The sequence below is a fragment of the Silene latifolia genome, chromosome 1 (genome assembly GCF_048544455.1).
Source record: "Silene latifolia isolate original U9 population chromosome 1, ASM4854445v1, whole genome shotgun sequence".
NCBI classification, from domain to species: domain Eukaryota; kingdom Viridiplantae; phylum Streptophyta; class Magnoliopsida; order Caryophyllales; family Caryophyllaceae; genus Silene; species Silene latifolia.
The window spans coordinates 68843085-68860729 of NC_133526.1; the positions used below are offsets into that span (position 1 = coordinate 68843085).

General features: G+C 40.5%; 1 protein-coding gene across 1 annotated transcript in view; it reads right to left on the reverse strand.

The window, feature by feature from the left end:
• LOC141648482 (uncharacterized) overlaps positions 1 to 15278 on the reverse strand; it is an 80926-nt gene extending 65648 nt beyond the window's left edge. Inside the window, exons 1-2 of the mRNA XM_074457181.1 lie at positions 15266 to 15278; positions 13909 to 14430 (exon numbers count right to left, since the gene is read on the reverse strand). Of these exons, the coding sequence (XP_074313282.1) occupies positions 13909 to 14430; positions 15266 to 15278 (535 nt within the window). The remainder of the gene's footprint in view (positions 1 to 13908; positions 14431 to 15265) is intronic.
• Positions 15279 to 17645: the final 2367 nt, after the last annotated feature.

A 17645-nucleotide genomic window follows, 5' to 3' on the forward strand; every position in this document is an offset into this window, starting at 1 on the left:
TGAGAGTGTAAAAATCTTCTTTTATCATGTTTTCATTTGTTTCATGAATATAACATGCTAAATCGTGCATAACATGGTTCAAAAGATGGGAAGAATGAGCCAAAACCGGCTTTTTGGTTGAGGCAGAGGCTACTTACGTAGCAAACAGGCTCGCGCCTAAAGCAGCCTGCCCAACCTTTAATCCAAACCGTGTTTGGTCTCTTCATCTCCTTTATTTTTATTTCATATTTGTAATCGGTTTTTACCATTTCAAGTATTTTCAAATCTTTCATTTTTTTATGACAAGTTTTTAACCATAAAACATTTTTCACCCTTTGTTCCTAATACCATGACGGTTTAATCCTTGTTTCGGTGATAATATTTGGTTAATTACATTATAAAAGGTATTTTACAACCTTTTATTTCATTTCTTTACATTTTGAAGTGTATTTTAAAGCCTTTCTCATTTCTTTCCATTTTCAAAACAAATGTATTAGTCATCAACACAAAGTCATCCTTGGTTCTACATACCATGTCTGATTTTAACCCGAGTACGATGATGAATATTGACTAATTACAAATAAATGAAATTAAAACAATTAGTTCATAATTATTTTCAAAACTATTCAAGTCAAGTATGCAAAACCGAACCCGACATCAAATATTGTCAAAACAATGACGATTATTCAAGTCTCGTTCTTCAAATCAACACAAAAGTGGCCTAAACGGTCTTTTCAAATAAAGACGGGCCTAAATACCCATTTCTCAATACGTTTTACAAACCCTTTCAATGGTCAGAATGCGTCTTCCATCATTTACTAACCCGCGCCTAAAGAGGCCTCTCATTTTTCTATTTTCAAACCAGGGGAGACCCCCTTGCATCGCCCGCAGGCTCGCGCCTCTTTTCGCAGTCTGATGCAGGGTCTGTTCCCCTTCCAGCATTTGTCCAGGACGATCCCGACTTCGGTTAACCCGAATACAGGACGGATCAGATGACGAATCTGCCCATTCAACATCATATTTGCAAAACGCCTTACTAAGACAAATGGATCACGTTATGCACCATAAACCTAATTCGGTAAATGGATGTTTAATTTCCGTCTAGCATGCAAATCAACATTAAATCCAACTCGACATCTTATACTTGATACTTGGATTAAACAAACCGACATAAAAAGCTCACATGTTAGGTTAAACTTTTGGATGCACATTCATGCATTTAAACCGTTTTATCAATTTTTGCATTTAACCAACCAAGAACGATCAGTAGAGGCCGCTACCGCGGGCGGGATTGGGTGTCTGATTAAAGGGCTTCCCAATACGTACCTTCACCTCTCACTCAGAAACTATGGATAGTGGACGACCTTATCCAAGGCGTACGAGAGTTATTCTAGAGATAGGATGCTAAAGAGGGATGATTCCTTATCTTTAGTACCTATGTCAAACCCTGCTTTGTGCTTCGTTTGACCGAGGTATAAAGTGGATTCGAACGGGTTCCAAGCATCCCACAAATGCTTGGTGGCGACTCCGAACATATCTTTCATCATTTCGAGACCCTTGCCGAGACGAAACCGACCGATCTAAAACGATCCGGTCGAAAGCATTCTTACGCCGCCGAGCGTGGCTTTCAAAAAGACCGCTGCATGTCCACAGATTGGTTTGCCGTGCAGGTGGCTACGTCCACAGATTGGCGACTCCGCTTGGGAAAATTAGGACACTTGTGTCTTTGTGATCCCTAGATGGTGAGACTCGAACGAGGTCTTGGTTGAAATGCATTAATTGATATTACGGTCACGGTCGGGTTCCTTGTCCGGGCCCATAACTTAACCCTTTTCAACCAATTGGCTCGTCCCGTCAGCGTGAGTTTTCTCATCCCCGCGTTTTGAATCTTGATTGAGTCAAGCATACCGTTGACGATACATATTTCTGTTTCGTCAAAGAGCTTTCATCACCTTCGAGCACGAGGCTAGGGCACCCTCCTTACACATTTTGTTTGGATTGGTATTCCTCTCGAAAATCGGGGTTTGATTGCTTGGTGTGTAACCCACCTTTTAAGCCAAAACCCGTGTCAGCATTATGCATAATATAATGAAACTGCGAGTGCTTATGTGTTATGTGATCATAAGTCCTTCCGTGTCATTTTCAAAAACACCTTTTTGCGCCGTTATAATGGCCATTTCAAACCTCGGTCTGTCGCAGACCGTTGCATTTCAAACAACACGCCTTTTTAGGCCGTCGTAATGACGATTTTCAAACCCGGTTTTCTATAACCAATTCAACACGCCTTTTTAGGCCGTCGTAATGACTATTTTCAAACCCAGTTTTCTATGACCATTTTAACACGGCTTTCTAGGCCGTCGTAATGACAATTTTCAAACCCGGTTTTCTATAACCATTTCAACACGCCTTTCTAGGCCGTCGTAATGTCGATTTTCAAACCCGGTTTTCTATAACCATTTCAACACGCCTTTTTAGGCCGTCGTAATAACGATTTTTAAACACGGTTTTCTATAACCATTTCAACATGCTTTTCTAGGCCGTCGTAATGACGATTTTCAAACCCGGTTTTCTATAACCATATCAACACGCCTTTCTAGGCCGTCGTAATGACGATTTTCAAACTCGGTTTTCTACAACCATTTCAAAACACCTTTTTACGCCGTTATAATCGCCGCGTCAAGACACGGACTTTAACCGATCTCGCGCCGACAATGGCTTTTCAAAACTCGAGAAAAGCACACACCCTTTTCTCGAGACATTTTCGAGACCCCGAGGACCATACACCATCCCCGACACCTTTTCAAACATTTCAAAACTCTATCTCCAAAACATATAATTTTGAATTTCAAAAACTGCCTCTGGAAACAATACATTGTTTTCTGAGCCGACTCAAACTCAAACCATCTTTTGCAAACAAACTTAAGACAACCTTTCAACCGACCGACTTGCGGAGATCCCTATTCTTCGGTCCACCATTCAATTCCGCCACGTGTCTATCGAGTCGAAGCAAACATACTTATGGGTCTTTACTTATGAGTCGTCTCACCACGAGACTCGTCCAACGGCGTCACGCCACTACATTGGACGCAAGTCAAAGTTCAGTTGACACCGTCACGTCATAAAACGAGTCAACACCGAGGTACCACACACGGTCATCCTCGTCTTGTTAAGTCTGATCTTTGTTTTGTCCTTTGTGTTGTCTGCGTTTAGTCTTTGAACCATGTCGGATTGAATTGTAATGTGAGCCGTTTTTCTGCCTCAGAACCATGGCCCCGTCTTCAACTTCGTCCATCAACAACAATGACAACAAAGATGTTACAACTGCTCAGCTAGCCAGCCTACTCACTGCTCTTAAAGTCACCCTGGACCGTGTCGAGACCCGTATCGACACCCTGGAAAAAAAGGAAACTCGAGAACACAACACTCCGCCTTTGACTGAAACTGAGAATAGGCTCAAACTCTTGGAAGAACAACTCCTAGCCCGGGGTAACAACATCCACCTTGAGAACAATCGGAGATTCGAACCCGTTGGGGATCAACTACCTGACAACTTTACCTTGACCGATGTGCCCAAATTCAAGGGAGTGGAGGACCCACTCAATCACATTCGAGCCTTCAACGACTACATGGCCATAAAAGGGGTCAAACAAGAAATCTTCACCTGGATTTTTCCATCATCCCTGGAATCGATCCCTCGCCAATGGTACTACTCCCTTGACCCAAAGAACCTCAATACATGGGATGAGGTTGCAGTTGAATTTGCTAAGCAATATGCCGATAATGTCGAGATTCAAGCCAACACCCGCACTCTTGAGTTCCTGACTCAAAATGATAAGGAGGGATTCACGGAATTCCTAACCCGTTGGAGGAGAGTAAGCACTCAGGTTGTTAGCAAGCCAAGCGAGTCAACTTTGGTGTAGAAATTTGTCAACAACCTCCGCCCGGTATATGCCAACTTACTGAGATACCAAAACATCAAGACATTCCAGGATCTACAAATCCTTGGAACCCGCATTGAAGACGACCTCCGAAAGGGTGTCCTAGCCAAAACCAATGGCAGAGGCTACCGGGGATCTACATCAACCGGATCTCGCCCCTATGGCCAAACGAACAAAATTGACGAGGTCAACCTCCTCGAGCCAACCGCAAAAAGAGCTGAGGGCCCTCAAAGAGTGTTCACCAACCTAGGGTCAACTTATGCAAGCACCCTAAACGGGCTTATGGACCAAGGGAAATTACGACCGATCGGACCCACTCCGGATCCGTCTAATGCTAATAAATCCCGTTTCTGGAACCCTAATGCCTACTGCCAGTACCACCAAGGGAAAGGTCATGACACGGAAACATGTTTTAAGCTCAAACACATCATTCAGGACATGATCGAGAAAGGGGAATTACCTTTACCTCCACCACCTAAACCAAATAACAAGACAAACCCTTTGGGAATCCATGTTATCTCCTATGACGAGCCAACCTTGGATTGCTCACACGTCATCTTACCAATTGATCATGAGGTGAATGCCTTGGAGAAGGATGCCTCGGACGGGGTATTCGTATTCAGCACCGCAACCATGCTTGCCATGTTCCAACAGGTTGAGGAGGCTATAGCCAGTCTCTCCGAATGGATTACTCGACTTGACGATGCCTACCGACGATTGATTTTCAATCCTCCAACACCGCGCCCAAGGGTGGGTCCCCCAAGTACCCAAAACTACCCTCACTAGGAAGGATTGCTCCCGCAACCATTCTGGCACGCACCCCACAATAATCACCCTCACAATAATCACCCTCATAAAAATTACCCTCACAAAAACTTCTCTCACAAAAACTGCCCACCAAGAAATACCCTCCCAAGGTACCCTCGAGATCCCGAAGTCAATGGTATCTGGAGAGATGACGCTTAGGACGTTTATGTGATCCCGGGAAAAGAGAAACAGGCAAAAGAGATCGGTCATCTTACCCGGTCTGGACGTCCCTATCAAAATCCGAACAATTCAACAGCCGTTCCAGCAACGAATGACCAAGTTGTCCCAGATGTGGACACTCAACCAAAGGTTCCCGAGAATTCGATCGTCAAACAGCTTCAAAAAGCAAAAGCCGAAATCTTAATTTGGCAACTGATCGCTACATCTTTCGAGCATCGGCAAGCTCTACTGCAAGCCTTGGGAAAACTGACTGTGCCCTCTACCTTCTCCCCTGAAGAAGTGGTGGCACACATGACAAGGGATGTCCCCGACCTGAACAACCCGGTCATCTTCTCTGATGAGGATATCCCTCCCTTCAGAGCCAACCATATCCTGGCCCTATACATCACCGTGCAGTGCCTAAAAAAGAATGTGCCTACGGTTCTTGTGGATGACGGATCTGCGGTTAATGTCATTCCCCTCAAAACAGCTCACAAACTGGGTATCAAGAAAACTGATTTGGTCCCAACCAATAAAGGAGTACGCACTTATGATGACACTCGTCATAAGGTTGCGAGGCTTATCCCCCTAACCGTTGCAACCGGACCTCTGGAAAGGCAAACCAGTTTTCAGGTAGCCGATATCGACGCCTCCTTCAACATGCATCTGGGACGCCCCTGGATTCACGCCGTCAAAGCAGTTACCTCAACCCTTTATCAGAAAATCAGGGTCCCTTTCAACGGGAAGACTATCACAATTCCCGCTTCCCCGATCAAAACCGTCATGAAAAAGGGAATAGCCTCCCACGCCATTGAGGAGGACGACAGTGCAATGTGGGGATTCCAAGCCGTGAATGCCCTAACCGATGACTCAACACCCTTTCATTGTGACCCGTTTGCCAACCTCACAGTCAACCGCATTCTAATGCGCCAGGGTTATTTCCCGGGTTTTGAGGCGTGCATTTTATATAGGTATTTCGTACTTCATTTGCACGCATTTCTATGCATTTTGTGTAGTGTTTAGCTACAAATGTCCCCCGACTTGTCTACTTTGGTTTCTCTTGTCTTATTTGCAGGAATGAACCAAATAGGAGCATAATCAAGCTTAATACCTGTCCTTATGCATGCATTTAGGAGATTAGTTGAGTCGAAGCCTTAAGACTACTATTTTGAGATGCGCAAAGAAGTAAGTTAGCTAGGCGAGCAAAAGAAGAACTTTAAATTACTAGTGCCTACTTTGAAGAGTCATATCTCGAGTTCTACAACATATTTTCAGGTGATTCTAATTGGATATGAAATCCAGTCCTCTTAGCTTTCCAACGCCACCGTAAACTCCCTGTTTGACCAAGTGACGAAGAAATGGCAGCCGTTTGAACTTCAGTGCGCGAAGTAGGAATTGTGCGCTGAAAAGTACTCGATCGAGTACAATTGTGTTCGATCGACTCCTTTTCCTACTCGATCGAGTAGTGCCTATTTAATAAGTGTTCGATCGAGTACCTAAAGTACTCGATCGAGAGGTTTTAGCTTAGAATTGCTCGATCGAGTGATATAAAAGTCCTCGATCGAGTATTTAGCTATTATACTCGGGATTTTTATCTCGTGATAGGTTTAGTTTTGTTAATTTTCACTTCCCTATATAAGGGAGTCGTAACTAGGTTAATGGACACTTCTTCTTTTACCTTTTAAGACTTCTCTTAATACACTTTACTCTCTTAATCTTTCCCTTAAACATTCTACTGTAACTTTGCTCTTGGATTTCTTTGCTCGGATTTGGGTTTTTCTTTACGCCGGAATTCTTGTGATTGTAATCCCTCTTCTCTTTATTAATCTTAATCTTGTTATTAATTGCTTTAATCCCTTGTTTCTCTTATCATTAATTTCTGCCCTAATTTCATTTATGCAATTTTATTGTTATTTCATCATGCTTTCAATTAGTTCATTCACTGTTATTAATATTGAGAACATTAGTAATATGAGTAGCTAATTTCTCTTATGTTAGGACTAGGGAATCCATGGTAGGATTGCGGCGATGTAGCGAATAGACTAGATGGTTTACATGTGAGAATCTGTCCCCATAGCAATATAACTGTACACCAATTTAGTTGAATGCATGCTTCTAAATTACATTAATCTGGTTAATTTCGTTCCTGGATCGGAAGATTGGAATGAACAGACCTGCTATGAACAGTAGACTACCCTAATGAGGACGGAAGTTAAGTTAGCGGAAATCTAGGATAGAAAGTGGATCGGAAGGACCTTTCCTGTATCCTTCTCACAGTAGATTGTCTAGGCTATTTGCAGCTGAGTCGATAGACTACCATGGTGAACCGAAATCTTAACATAGCTCTTTTATCTGATCACTTGTCTACTATTTTTCTGCCTTATTGCTCTTTCCCTATTTCTCTTTCCCTTAAATCTTTAGTAGTTTAGAAAATCAATTACAAAACCCCCATTTGTGACTTAGATAGACGGACTTTCAGATAGATACCTTGCCTCCCTGTGGAGATCGACCCTACTTATCACTAGCTTCTGTTAGTATATTTAGGTATTTATTTTTGGTACAGAAACGACCGTATCAAATTTTGGCGCCGTTGCCGGGGAGGCAGCGTAGTTTTATCTGTTTTTATTTAGTCTATTTCTTGTCTCAAGGAACCTCGGTTCCTTGAGACCATTCTCATGTCTCTCGTTCTTGACTTTCCGCAGAGAGAGAACGAAAGTTTTGGTTCTTATATAGGCAGGTGGGAGGAGTGGCTCGAACCAAGACGATGAATGCTTTCAGGACTCCAAATGTGCCAATCTATCATCCGGGGAATTAATGCCCCTACACGAGCATACCTCGAGGCAATGGTAAGTGGGATTTCGAAGGAATCCCCGTAAAAGAGGTATTAGAATTTTTTGAATGGTTTGCTACTGAAACTCTTAAACCCAATTTCTCTCTTCATGTTGACTCAGATGAGGGGGTGGGTGAGACCTTAGAAACCGTTTTAGGAAATACTGACGGAGAAATAGAGGAGACCATTAGCGTGGTTGATAATCCCTTTTATAAGGATAATTTAGAACCCCTCTATGATTCTTGCACAGACAGTGAGGACGACTGGGAATGTGTCTTTGAGAACTTCCCTATTGACGAGTCTAGCTATAAGGAGAGTGAGGAGAAAAGTTTTGACAGTCTTGAGGTTAAATGGGATAGTTATGACGATACTATGGATGAACCTATTATTGAGGAACCAATTGACCCAATTGACTTTACCGTCCCTTGCATTTGGGATGAATACCCACCTTCTCCTTTATCAGACCAGATTCCTCCACCTCACAATACTAACCCGTCAGTGCCTCTGGATTATACTCGCGTTATTTTTGAGTCAAATGCTCATGCGCTCTCCTATTTTCCACTCGCGGTTAATTTGAGCTTCTATATTCCGCCCTTAGCTGGAGGGGGGAATAATTTTTTGGATGTTTTTAGGAGCTGTCATAGGAAATTTGTTAGACTTAAATGCTATTTCATTTTAATTTCCTATGTTATTGCTATTTTATGGTGCTACTTACAGTTTTGTGTAGCACATGCACAATTATTTGATCGGCTGCTGCGTGCTTTGAGCTGTTTTGACTGGGCTTAATTGAAATGGTTGGATGAAGAAAAGATGGTTGAGCTGGGACTTGTCTGAAACTAGCGTTGTCCGGGAGGCAACCCGGAGTTTAAATTTTTAGTTGATTTGCTTTTAAGTTTTTGTTGCGTGTGTAATAATTGGTTTTTAAACCATAGACTGGAACATTTAGCTTGTTTTGTTAGTTTCGCGGGCTGTTTATTGCATCTTTGCAGGAATCTAACGTGGATGGCTCGATCGAGTGTTTTTTATACTCGATCGTACCCTTTTTGTTGCTGATTTCACTCGATCGAACATATCTTCTCCTCGATCGAGTGCCTGCAAAAGAAGGTCTTTCGATCGAGAGCCCTGTTTCGTCGATCGAACTGCTTAGACGCCCATTTCACTCAATCGATCATTGTGTCCTTTCGATCTAGTACTTCTGCTTTGATTCACTTCCTGTGACGCCACTGTGAAGTTGTTTGTGACCTCCCATGTTGCTGGCTGGTTTGGGGAGGTCCTTACTTCGCGTATTCTTGTGAGTTTTCCACATCTCCACTCTCTCCTTTTTAGTTTGTATTTCCTTTCCCTATTTTTGGGTACAATGAGAGAATGGTACGGTTTAGTTTGGGGAGGTTATGCATCCATATCTGTGTCTGCATTTACGTTTTTATTGCATTTCTGTTATCACGTTTAATTTCTGTATGCATTGTTGTTTATTTTTAATAAAATCAAAAATCTCATAAAAATTAAAATTTTTTATTAAAATCAAAAAAATATTCAAGTTTCATTTTGCATATAGGTTGAGTCGGAACGGTAGATTTCCCTGATGATATTGCACTTTAACTTGTCATTTTTACTTAAGCCTTGGATCTAATTGATAGTTATTCGTTGAGTCTTGCGCATATCTACGCGTTTTTGTTCAAATTTAGCTGACTGTGTAGACTTGACCTGATAAATTGGCAACCTACTTTATAAATTCTAAGGATCTAGAGCTTAATAAACTGGTGTCGTTTATGACCAGTTTCATGTAGGATTGTGAGTAGTACTCCTTGCATAGCATGTTTATCAATTTTCCACATTTATGACATTCGATTTCTTGTCAAATGCATACATTCGGGTTTGTGGTCGGTGTCACATGCAAGGAGGTGCTTGCAAATTTCCTTTTCTTACATTTTTCACCCATCTAGCTCCACTTAAGCCAAATTTAGCCTTTTTGACCCATTACCTACATCCATAAATAGCCTGCCTTGTCAAGCTAGTTTAGTGTGACTGTTGTGGTATTTTGATCCATGTTGCGAGTTTGGCTCGTTTTTTTTGTTTGGACTTGGTGAAAAAGGAGGAAGGATGAAAAATGAAAAAAAAATGAAAAAAAAAGACATGAAAAAGAAGAAAAGAGAAAACGTGTGAAGAAAAAAAAAAAAGCAAAACAAAATTGAAAAAAATGAAATCATACGTAATGCAGTGACAAGCAGAGTAAGAAAAGTTGAAAATATTGAGCTGGTTTGATTAAGAGACCGTCTATGTTTACTTTTATCTTGTGACGGTCTACTCCTTGTTCTTATTTATACATTTTTTTTGAGGAGATAGTGTATTTGGACAGTGAGTTGAGTGCCAATGAAGGGCACTTGTACTTTATTTTACAGTCAGTTGAGATTCGGATGGTCTTATATGGCCTTGTTTAGGAACTAGCTTGACGCTTTACCTTCAGATTTCCATAAATTATTTTGCCTTTTCTCACCTAAACCTCACTTTCCCATACTATTTGTAAGCCCTCGGCTGTGACGGACATTGTTGGTTGGAGTGTATGCGTAGTACTTGAATCGTCTATCATTTTTGTTGCATGCATGTTATGTAGGTCGCAGTTTAGATGAGTGACTGTATTCTCTTTCCCTCTTACACATAATTATTCACCCTTTGCTTCATGAAAGAAGAGTGACCACGTGAGAGTCCGATTTTGTTGGTCTTGCAAGGTTGATAGGTCAGCCTTGTTTATGGACATCTTATAACTCGTTTGCGTATTGACTACTGTAGCTATGATTGTTAATTTTTGATTGCATTAATTTGGTTCAAGTAGACAGGTTATAGCTAGCTCTGAGTTTTCATTTCCGTTCCATTAGTTTGCATTTAATTTGCTTAAGGACAAGCAAATGTTTGGTTTGGGGAGATTTGATGCGTGCATTTTATATAGGTATTTCGTACTTTATTTGCACGCATTTCTATGCATTTTGTGTAGTGTTTAGCTACAAATGTCCCCCGAATTGTTTACTTTGGTTTCTCTTGTCTTATTTGCAGGAATGAACCAAATAGGAGCATAATCAAGCTTAATACCTGTCCTTATGCATGCATTTAGGATATTAGTTGAGTCGAAGCCTTAAGACTACTATTTTGAGCTGCGCAAAGAAGCAAGTTAGCTAGGCGAGCAAAGGAAGAACTTTAAATTACTAGTGCCTACTTTGAAGAGTCATATCTCGAGTTCTGCAACATATTTTCAGGTGATTCTAAGTGTTCGATCGAGTACCTAAAGTACTCGATCAAGAGGTTTAGCTTGGATTTGCTCGATCGAGTGATATAAAAGTCCTCGATCGAGTATTTAGCTATTATACTCGAGATTTTTATCCCGTGATAGGTTTAGTTTTGTTAATTTTCACTTCCCTATATAAGGGAGTCGTAACTAGGTTAATGGACACTTCTTCTTTTACCTTTTAGGACATCTCTTAATACACTTTACTCTCTTAATCTTTCCCTTAAACTTTCTACTGTAATTTTGCTCTTGGATTTCTTTGCTCGGAGTTGGGTTGTTCTTTACACCGGAATTCTTGTGATTGTAATTCCTCTTTTCTTTATTAATCTTAATCTTGTTATTAATTGCAATAATCCCTTGTTTCTCTTATCACTAATTTCTGCCCTAATTTCATTTATGCAATTTTATTGTTATTTCATCATGCTTTCAATTAGTTCATTCACTGTTATTAATATTGACAATATTAGTAATATGAGTAGCTAATTTCTCTTATGTTAGGTCTAGGGAATCAATGGTAGGATTGCGACGATGTAGCGAATAGACTAGATGGTTTACTTGTGAGAATCTGTCCCCATAGCAATATAACTGTACACCAATTTAGTTGAATGCATGCTTCTAAATTACATTAATCTGGTTAATTTCGTTCCTGGATCGGAAGATTGGAATGAACAAACCTGCTATGAACAGTAGACTATCCTAATGAGGACGGAAGTTATGTTAGCGGAAATCTAGGATAGAAAGTGGACCGGAAGGACCTTTCCTGTATCCTTCTCACAATAGATTGTCTAGGCCATTTGCAGCTGAGTCGATAGACTACCATGGTGAACCAAAATCCTGACATACCTCTTTTATCTGATCACTTGTCTACTATTTTTCTGCCTTATTTCTCTTTTCCTATTTTTCTTTCCCTTAAACCTTTAGTAGTTTAGAAAATCAATTACAAAACCCCCATTTGTGACTTAGATAGACGGACTTTCAGATAGATACCTTGCCTCCCTGTGGAGATCGACCCTACTTATCACTAGCTTCTGTTAGTATATTTAGGTATGTATTTTTGGTACAGAAACAACCGTATCAGGTTTACCCCTCAATCCACTGAAGAACACCTTACCTCAATTGAAACAGGCTAAGGTCCGCAACATCCCCTTTGGGCTAGGCTACGAGCCTACCGATGAAGACATCCAAGAGATGGACCTCCTAATACGGAAGCGCACGAAGCACGGAGTTATCCTCAGTCCCTATCATTTGACCCTTAATGGATACATCGTCCCAGAGGGAGAGTCCGAACTCTACCACGGCTTTCTTGAGCCGATCTATGACTCTGTGACTAAGGTTAGGCACCCGGGTGTAGAAGTCTTCCAAGACTGCTACTTCATCCCCGACAACACCGAAGCTGCATCAACCAAGTCTGAGTCGACCCCATGCCTCGAAGGACAAGCTATCACTCTCCTCTTCGGAGAAGATAACATCAAGCACCTCGGCTATGAGGACATCATCAACATTGCCCTAAAGGACAACCAGTTTGACCCCACCGCCTTTGTAACACCCCGAATTTTATCCAACTTAATAAAATACGGGGTAATAAAATACGGGGTGTTACAACCTTAATCTCTGATATTGACCCAGGGAAGACTCTCCAGGGCTGGAGGAAAACTGTCAAGTGGACCGATTGTCAAGGCCGCATTCTCAAGATTACAACTGGAGAAGGCCCCAAAGAGGGAAGTGAAGAGGAATTTGAGTCTGAGTCGGAGTCTGAGTCTGTCTTAGCTCCTAGCACCCCTGATGCCCCAGTCAGGGTCCCCATCCCACTGTTTTATCACAAACTTGTGGCTGCTTCAGAGGCCGAGTCAACTAGGGTCGTCCCCACTCCCATGGAAGGTGACAACCTGGAGCTTGTACCAGGGGCCACCTCCTCTGCTGTGTCACCTCTGACTGCCCATGACATGTCTGTCCTATCTGAGCTTTTCGCTCGAGTCAACTTAATGAACGCTAAGTTTGCTTATGACTCATCTCATGGGAATCCGAGTCTTGATCTCACAAAAAAATCAAGCCAAATACACTCGCGGAATTTTGATTTTTTCGAGTTACATATCAATTTCAACAAATTTCGATGCAATTTAATTCAAGACACCAGTTATTTGCTCAGTTTTCAAATCAATTCTTTTTGAGAAGTCCAAACGTGACGACTTGTCGCGGAATTTTCAAAATATCATTTCAAATTTCAATTTTAACTTTGAGTCATCGTGGTTAATTTTGTTTTGAAACAAATGCTTTTTACGTTTTTACGTTTATGCGTATATGCTACCTGTTGCCTGTTTTCTACACTAACGATGCCGGAACTAGTGCGAAGCAAAGGGGAATTAACAGCCGACATCGCTTCTTCGAAACACAACATAAAAAAAGCCAAAAATCACAAATAAACCACAATCCAAAAACACATATATACAAACCGCCTCACGCAAAATACATCGACACACATTTGATACAAACGACTAACCATACAAACAGGATCTAGTACATACATCTATCATACAAACACCGACCTCCCCAAACTCCATGCTGAACAACGACGTCGTGTCCCAGTAACGGTCCAACATGGCCCGGATAAGACACAGGTTCGACCTAATCGAAGCCTTGTGAATATCCCGCCAAGCAGCCACCAGCGGCCCCAAAGCCGACCTCTCTATCAACGCCCTCGTACCGGGTCAGAGAACGTCGTAGAAACCCAGACAAGGGGAGAAGCCTGAGAAAGTCCTCATGGTTCCAATCTCCTGAAAAAAAAAAAAAACAACGTTAGAACACCTATTCAGGTCCGAAATGTCAAAAATGACAAAGATTCAACCAAATGGCACAGTTTACCATGCCCTCGTGCGCACGGTAAGAGATGTGCCTGTCTAGCCGAAGCAACAACTAGATACTGTCAAAACCCTCGTCCCAGGCAGGCGCCGCCCGCAGGTTCAGCCCCCGCGGAGATGTAACCCGTCTAGCCTCCCAACCCGCGACGTGAGCGTCATCCTCAACTGTCTCCACTCTCAGTCTCTTCTGCCCAGGAGACACCACACGGCGAGAAGAAGGCCTCTCAACGACCCTAACGACGTTCTGCAACTCCCGTCTGGTCGGCCGAGGACTCCTCCTCCTAACAACCCTCCTCCCGGAGGTACCAGCCTCAGACCTTGTCTTAGCTCTCTCAACACGAGCAGCCTCGACAACAAGCTCCTCCCGAGCCCCAGTGGCTCCCTCAGCACCAACAGCCCCAACAACGGGCCCCTCACGAACCTCAACGGCTCCCTTAGCCATAACAACCTCCTCGGTGGGCCCCTCCTCCTCGGAAGCGTCCTCTACCATCCCCTCAGTTGCACTAGTCGGAGTACTAACCGGCCCAGTCCCAAACAGATCCTCCAAAGTCTCAGCAATGGACCCAGCAGGTCCCGAACGCTCCCCTGCAATCAAAGAACGTCAGCCGAAATTTCGGCATTACGACGGCACAAAACGGACAAATCCGAAAAAAACCTGCAAAACAAAACAAGGGCAATCCCGCCCGAACCCAACCAAACAAAACAATCCACAAAAACCGCACAAAAAACGACTCGCCCTTCTTTTCAAGCAAAAGACGAGTCAAAAAACAACAACAACAACAAAAACGGCACCTCGAGACCCACACAAGGGCCGCCAATAACCGAAAAGTGTTCCCAACACAACGGGGTATTTCCCACAGCTCAAAAAAGGCAGTTTTGCCTCAATTCGAGCACAAACAGGTCAAAATTTTAAAATACGACCACGACAAAGCAACGTGATTTTATCGCGTCTCAAAGCGACCTAAACTACCAATCAGGTCCATTTCAAAGCAAACTGACTCAATTTGAGCTCAAACAGATGCTTATTTTGTCAGACATATGATCACGCAAAAGGCAAAAATTCCAATTTTGCCCACGATACCCCGACAAAGGTTCAAAGTGGCAAACACGGTCTACCCCGACTACAATACAACCTAGTGGGGCACACAACTCAAGCAAACAAACTTGACATTGTGAAATGAGACGGCTTCCTCGCCTCATTCACGTTTTTCGAGCATAGGGAGCGGGAACGGGGACCAAATTGCAAACTAAAAGTACCCCTATACTGCTATACAGGTTTCTAACCTAATGCAATCATCAATTTCACTCGAAAGTGGCTCAATCGAAAACGCCCAAACCAATTTTGAGGGTATAAAATTTCGCCCAAAATCAATCAACAAAAGGCGAACAAATACAAATGGATTCAAGAGGATTTACATACCTTGAGATGACATGATGACAATGGCGCGAACTCAAGCAAACGAGAGACCCAACAATGGCGATTTTTCTGGTTTGTCGCGTGTTTGTGAGGAAGACGGAGTGATGAATGGGGAGCTTCCCATTCTCGCGTCTTTTTACAGAAAAATAGGGAAGCTCCCTTCCTTCGCAGCTCTGCTCACGTCTCAATGAGGCGCTCCCTAACTCATTCAGCGAAATTTTGGGCTTTGGCCCAATTTCCCACACAAACTATCAAATTTCAAACGACGTCAATTAAAACCGTCATTTCAAAAAATAATAGTGAAATTCAAAATTCACTATTTCTTCAAATTTCAAACGATGGCAGTTAAAACCGTCATTTCAAAAAAATAATAGTGAAATTCAAAATTCACTATTTCTTCAAATTTCAAACGACAGCAATTAAAAACGTCATTTCAAAAAAATAATAGTGAAATTCAAAATTCACTATTTCTTCAAATTTCAAACGACGGCAATTAAAACCGTCATTTCAAGAAAAAAATAGTGAAATTCAAAATTCACTATTTCTTCAAATTTCAAACGACAGCAATTAAAACCGTCATTTCAAAAAAAATAATAGTGAAATTCAAAATTCACTATTTCTTCAAATTTCAAACGACGGCAATTAAAACCGTCATTTCAAAAAAATAATAGTGCGACGGCAATTAAAACCGTCATTTCAAAAAAATAATAGTGAAATTCAAAATTCACTATTTCTTCAAATTTCAAACGACGGCAATTAAAACCGTCATTTCGAAAATAATAATAGTGAAATTCAAAATTCACTATTTCTTCAAATTTCAAACGACGGCAATTAAAACCGTCATTTCAAGAAAAAAATAGTGAAATTCAAAATTCACTATTTCTTCAAATTTCAAACGACAGCAATTAAAACCGTCATTTCAAAAAAAATAATAGTGAAATTCAAAATTCACTATTTCTTCAAATTTCAAACGACGGCAATTAAAACCGTCATTTCAAAAAATAATAGTGAAATTCAAAATTCATAGTTTCTTCAAATTTCAAACGACAGCAATTAAAACCGTCATTTCAAAAAAATAATAGTGAAATTCAAAATTCACTATTTCTTCAAATTTCAAACGACGGCAATTAAAACCGTCATTTCAAAAAAATAATAGTGCGACGGCAATTAAAACCGTCATTTCAAAAAAATAATAGTGAACTTCAAAATTCACTATTTCTTCAAATTTCAAACGACAAAGAATTAAAACCGTCATTTCAAAAAATAATAGTGAAATTCAAAATTCACTATTTCTTCAAATTTCAAACGACGGCAATTAAAACCGCATTTCAAGAAAAAATAGTGAAATTCAAAATTCACTATTTCTTCAAATTTCAAACGACAAAGAATTAAAACCGTCATTTCAAAAAAAATAATAGTGAAATTCAAAATTCACTATTTCTTCAAATTTCAAACGACGGCAATTAAAACCGTCATTTCAAAAAATAATAGTGAAATTCAAAATTCATTGTTTCTTCAAATTTCAAACGACAGCAATTAAAACCGTCATTTAAAAAAAATAATAGTGAAATTCAAAATTCACTATTTCTTCAAATTTCAAACGACGGCAATTAAAACCGTCATTTCAAAAAAATAATAGTGCGACGGCAATTAAAACCGTCATTTCAAAAAAATAATAGTGAAATTCAAAATTCACTATTTCTTCAAATTTCAAACGACGGCAATTAAAACCGTCATTTCGAAAATAATAATAGTGAAATTCAAAATTCACTATTTCTTCAAATTTCAAACGACGGCAATTAAAACCGTCATTTCAAGAAAAAAATAGTGAAATTCAAAATTCACTATTTCTTCCAATTTCAAACGACAGCAATTAAAACCGTCATTTCAAAAAAAATAATAGTGAAATTCAAAATTCACTATTTCTTCAAATTTCAAACGACGGCAATTAAAACCGTCATTTCAAAAAATAATAGTGAAATTCAAAATTCATTGTTTCTTCAAATTTCAAACGACAGCAATTAAAACCGTCATTTCAAAAAAATAATAGTGAAATTCAAAATTCACTATTTCTTCAAATTTCAAACGACGGCAATTAAAACCGTCATTTCAAAAAAATAATAGTGCGACGGCAATTAAAACCGTCATTTCAAAAAAATAATAGTGAAATTCAAAATTCACTATTTCTTCAAATTTCAAACGACAGCAATTAAAACCGTCATTTCAAAAAAATAATAGTGAAATTCAAAATTCACTATTTCTTCAAATTTCAAACGACGGCAATTAAAACCGTCATTTGAAAAAATAGTGAAATTCAAAATTCACTATTTCTTCAAATTTCAAACGACAGCAATTAAAACCGTCATTTCAAAAAAAATAATAG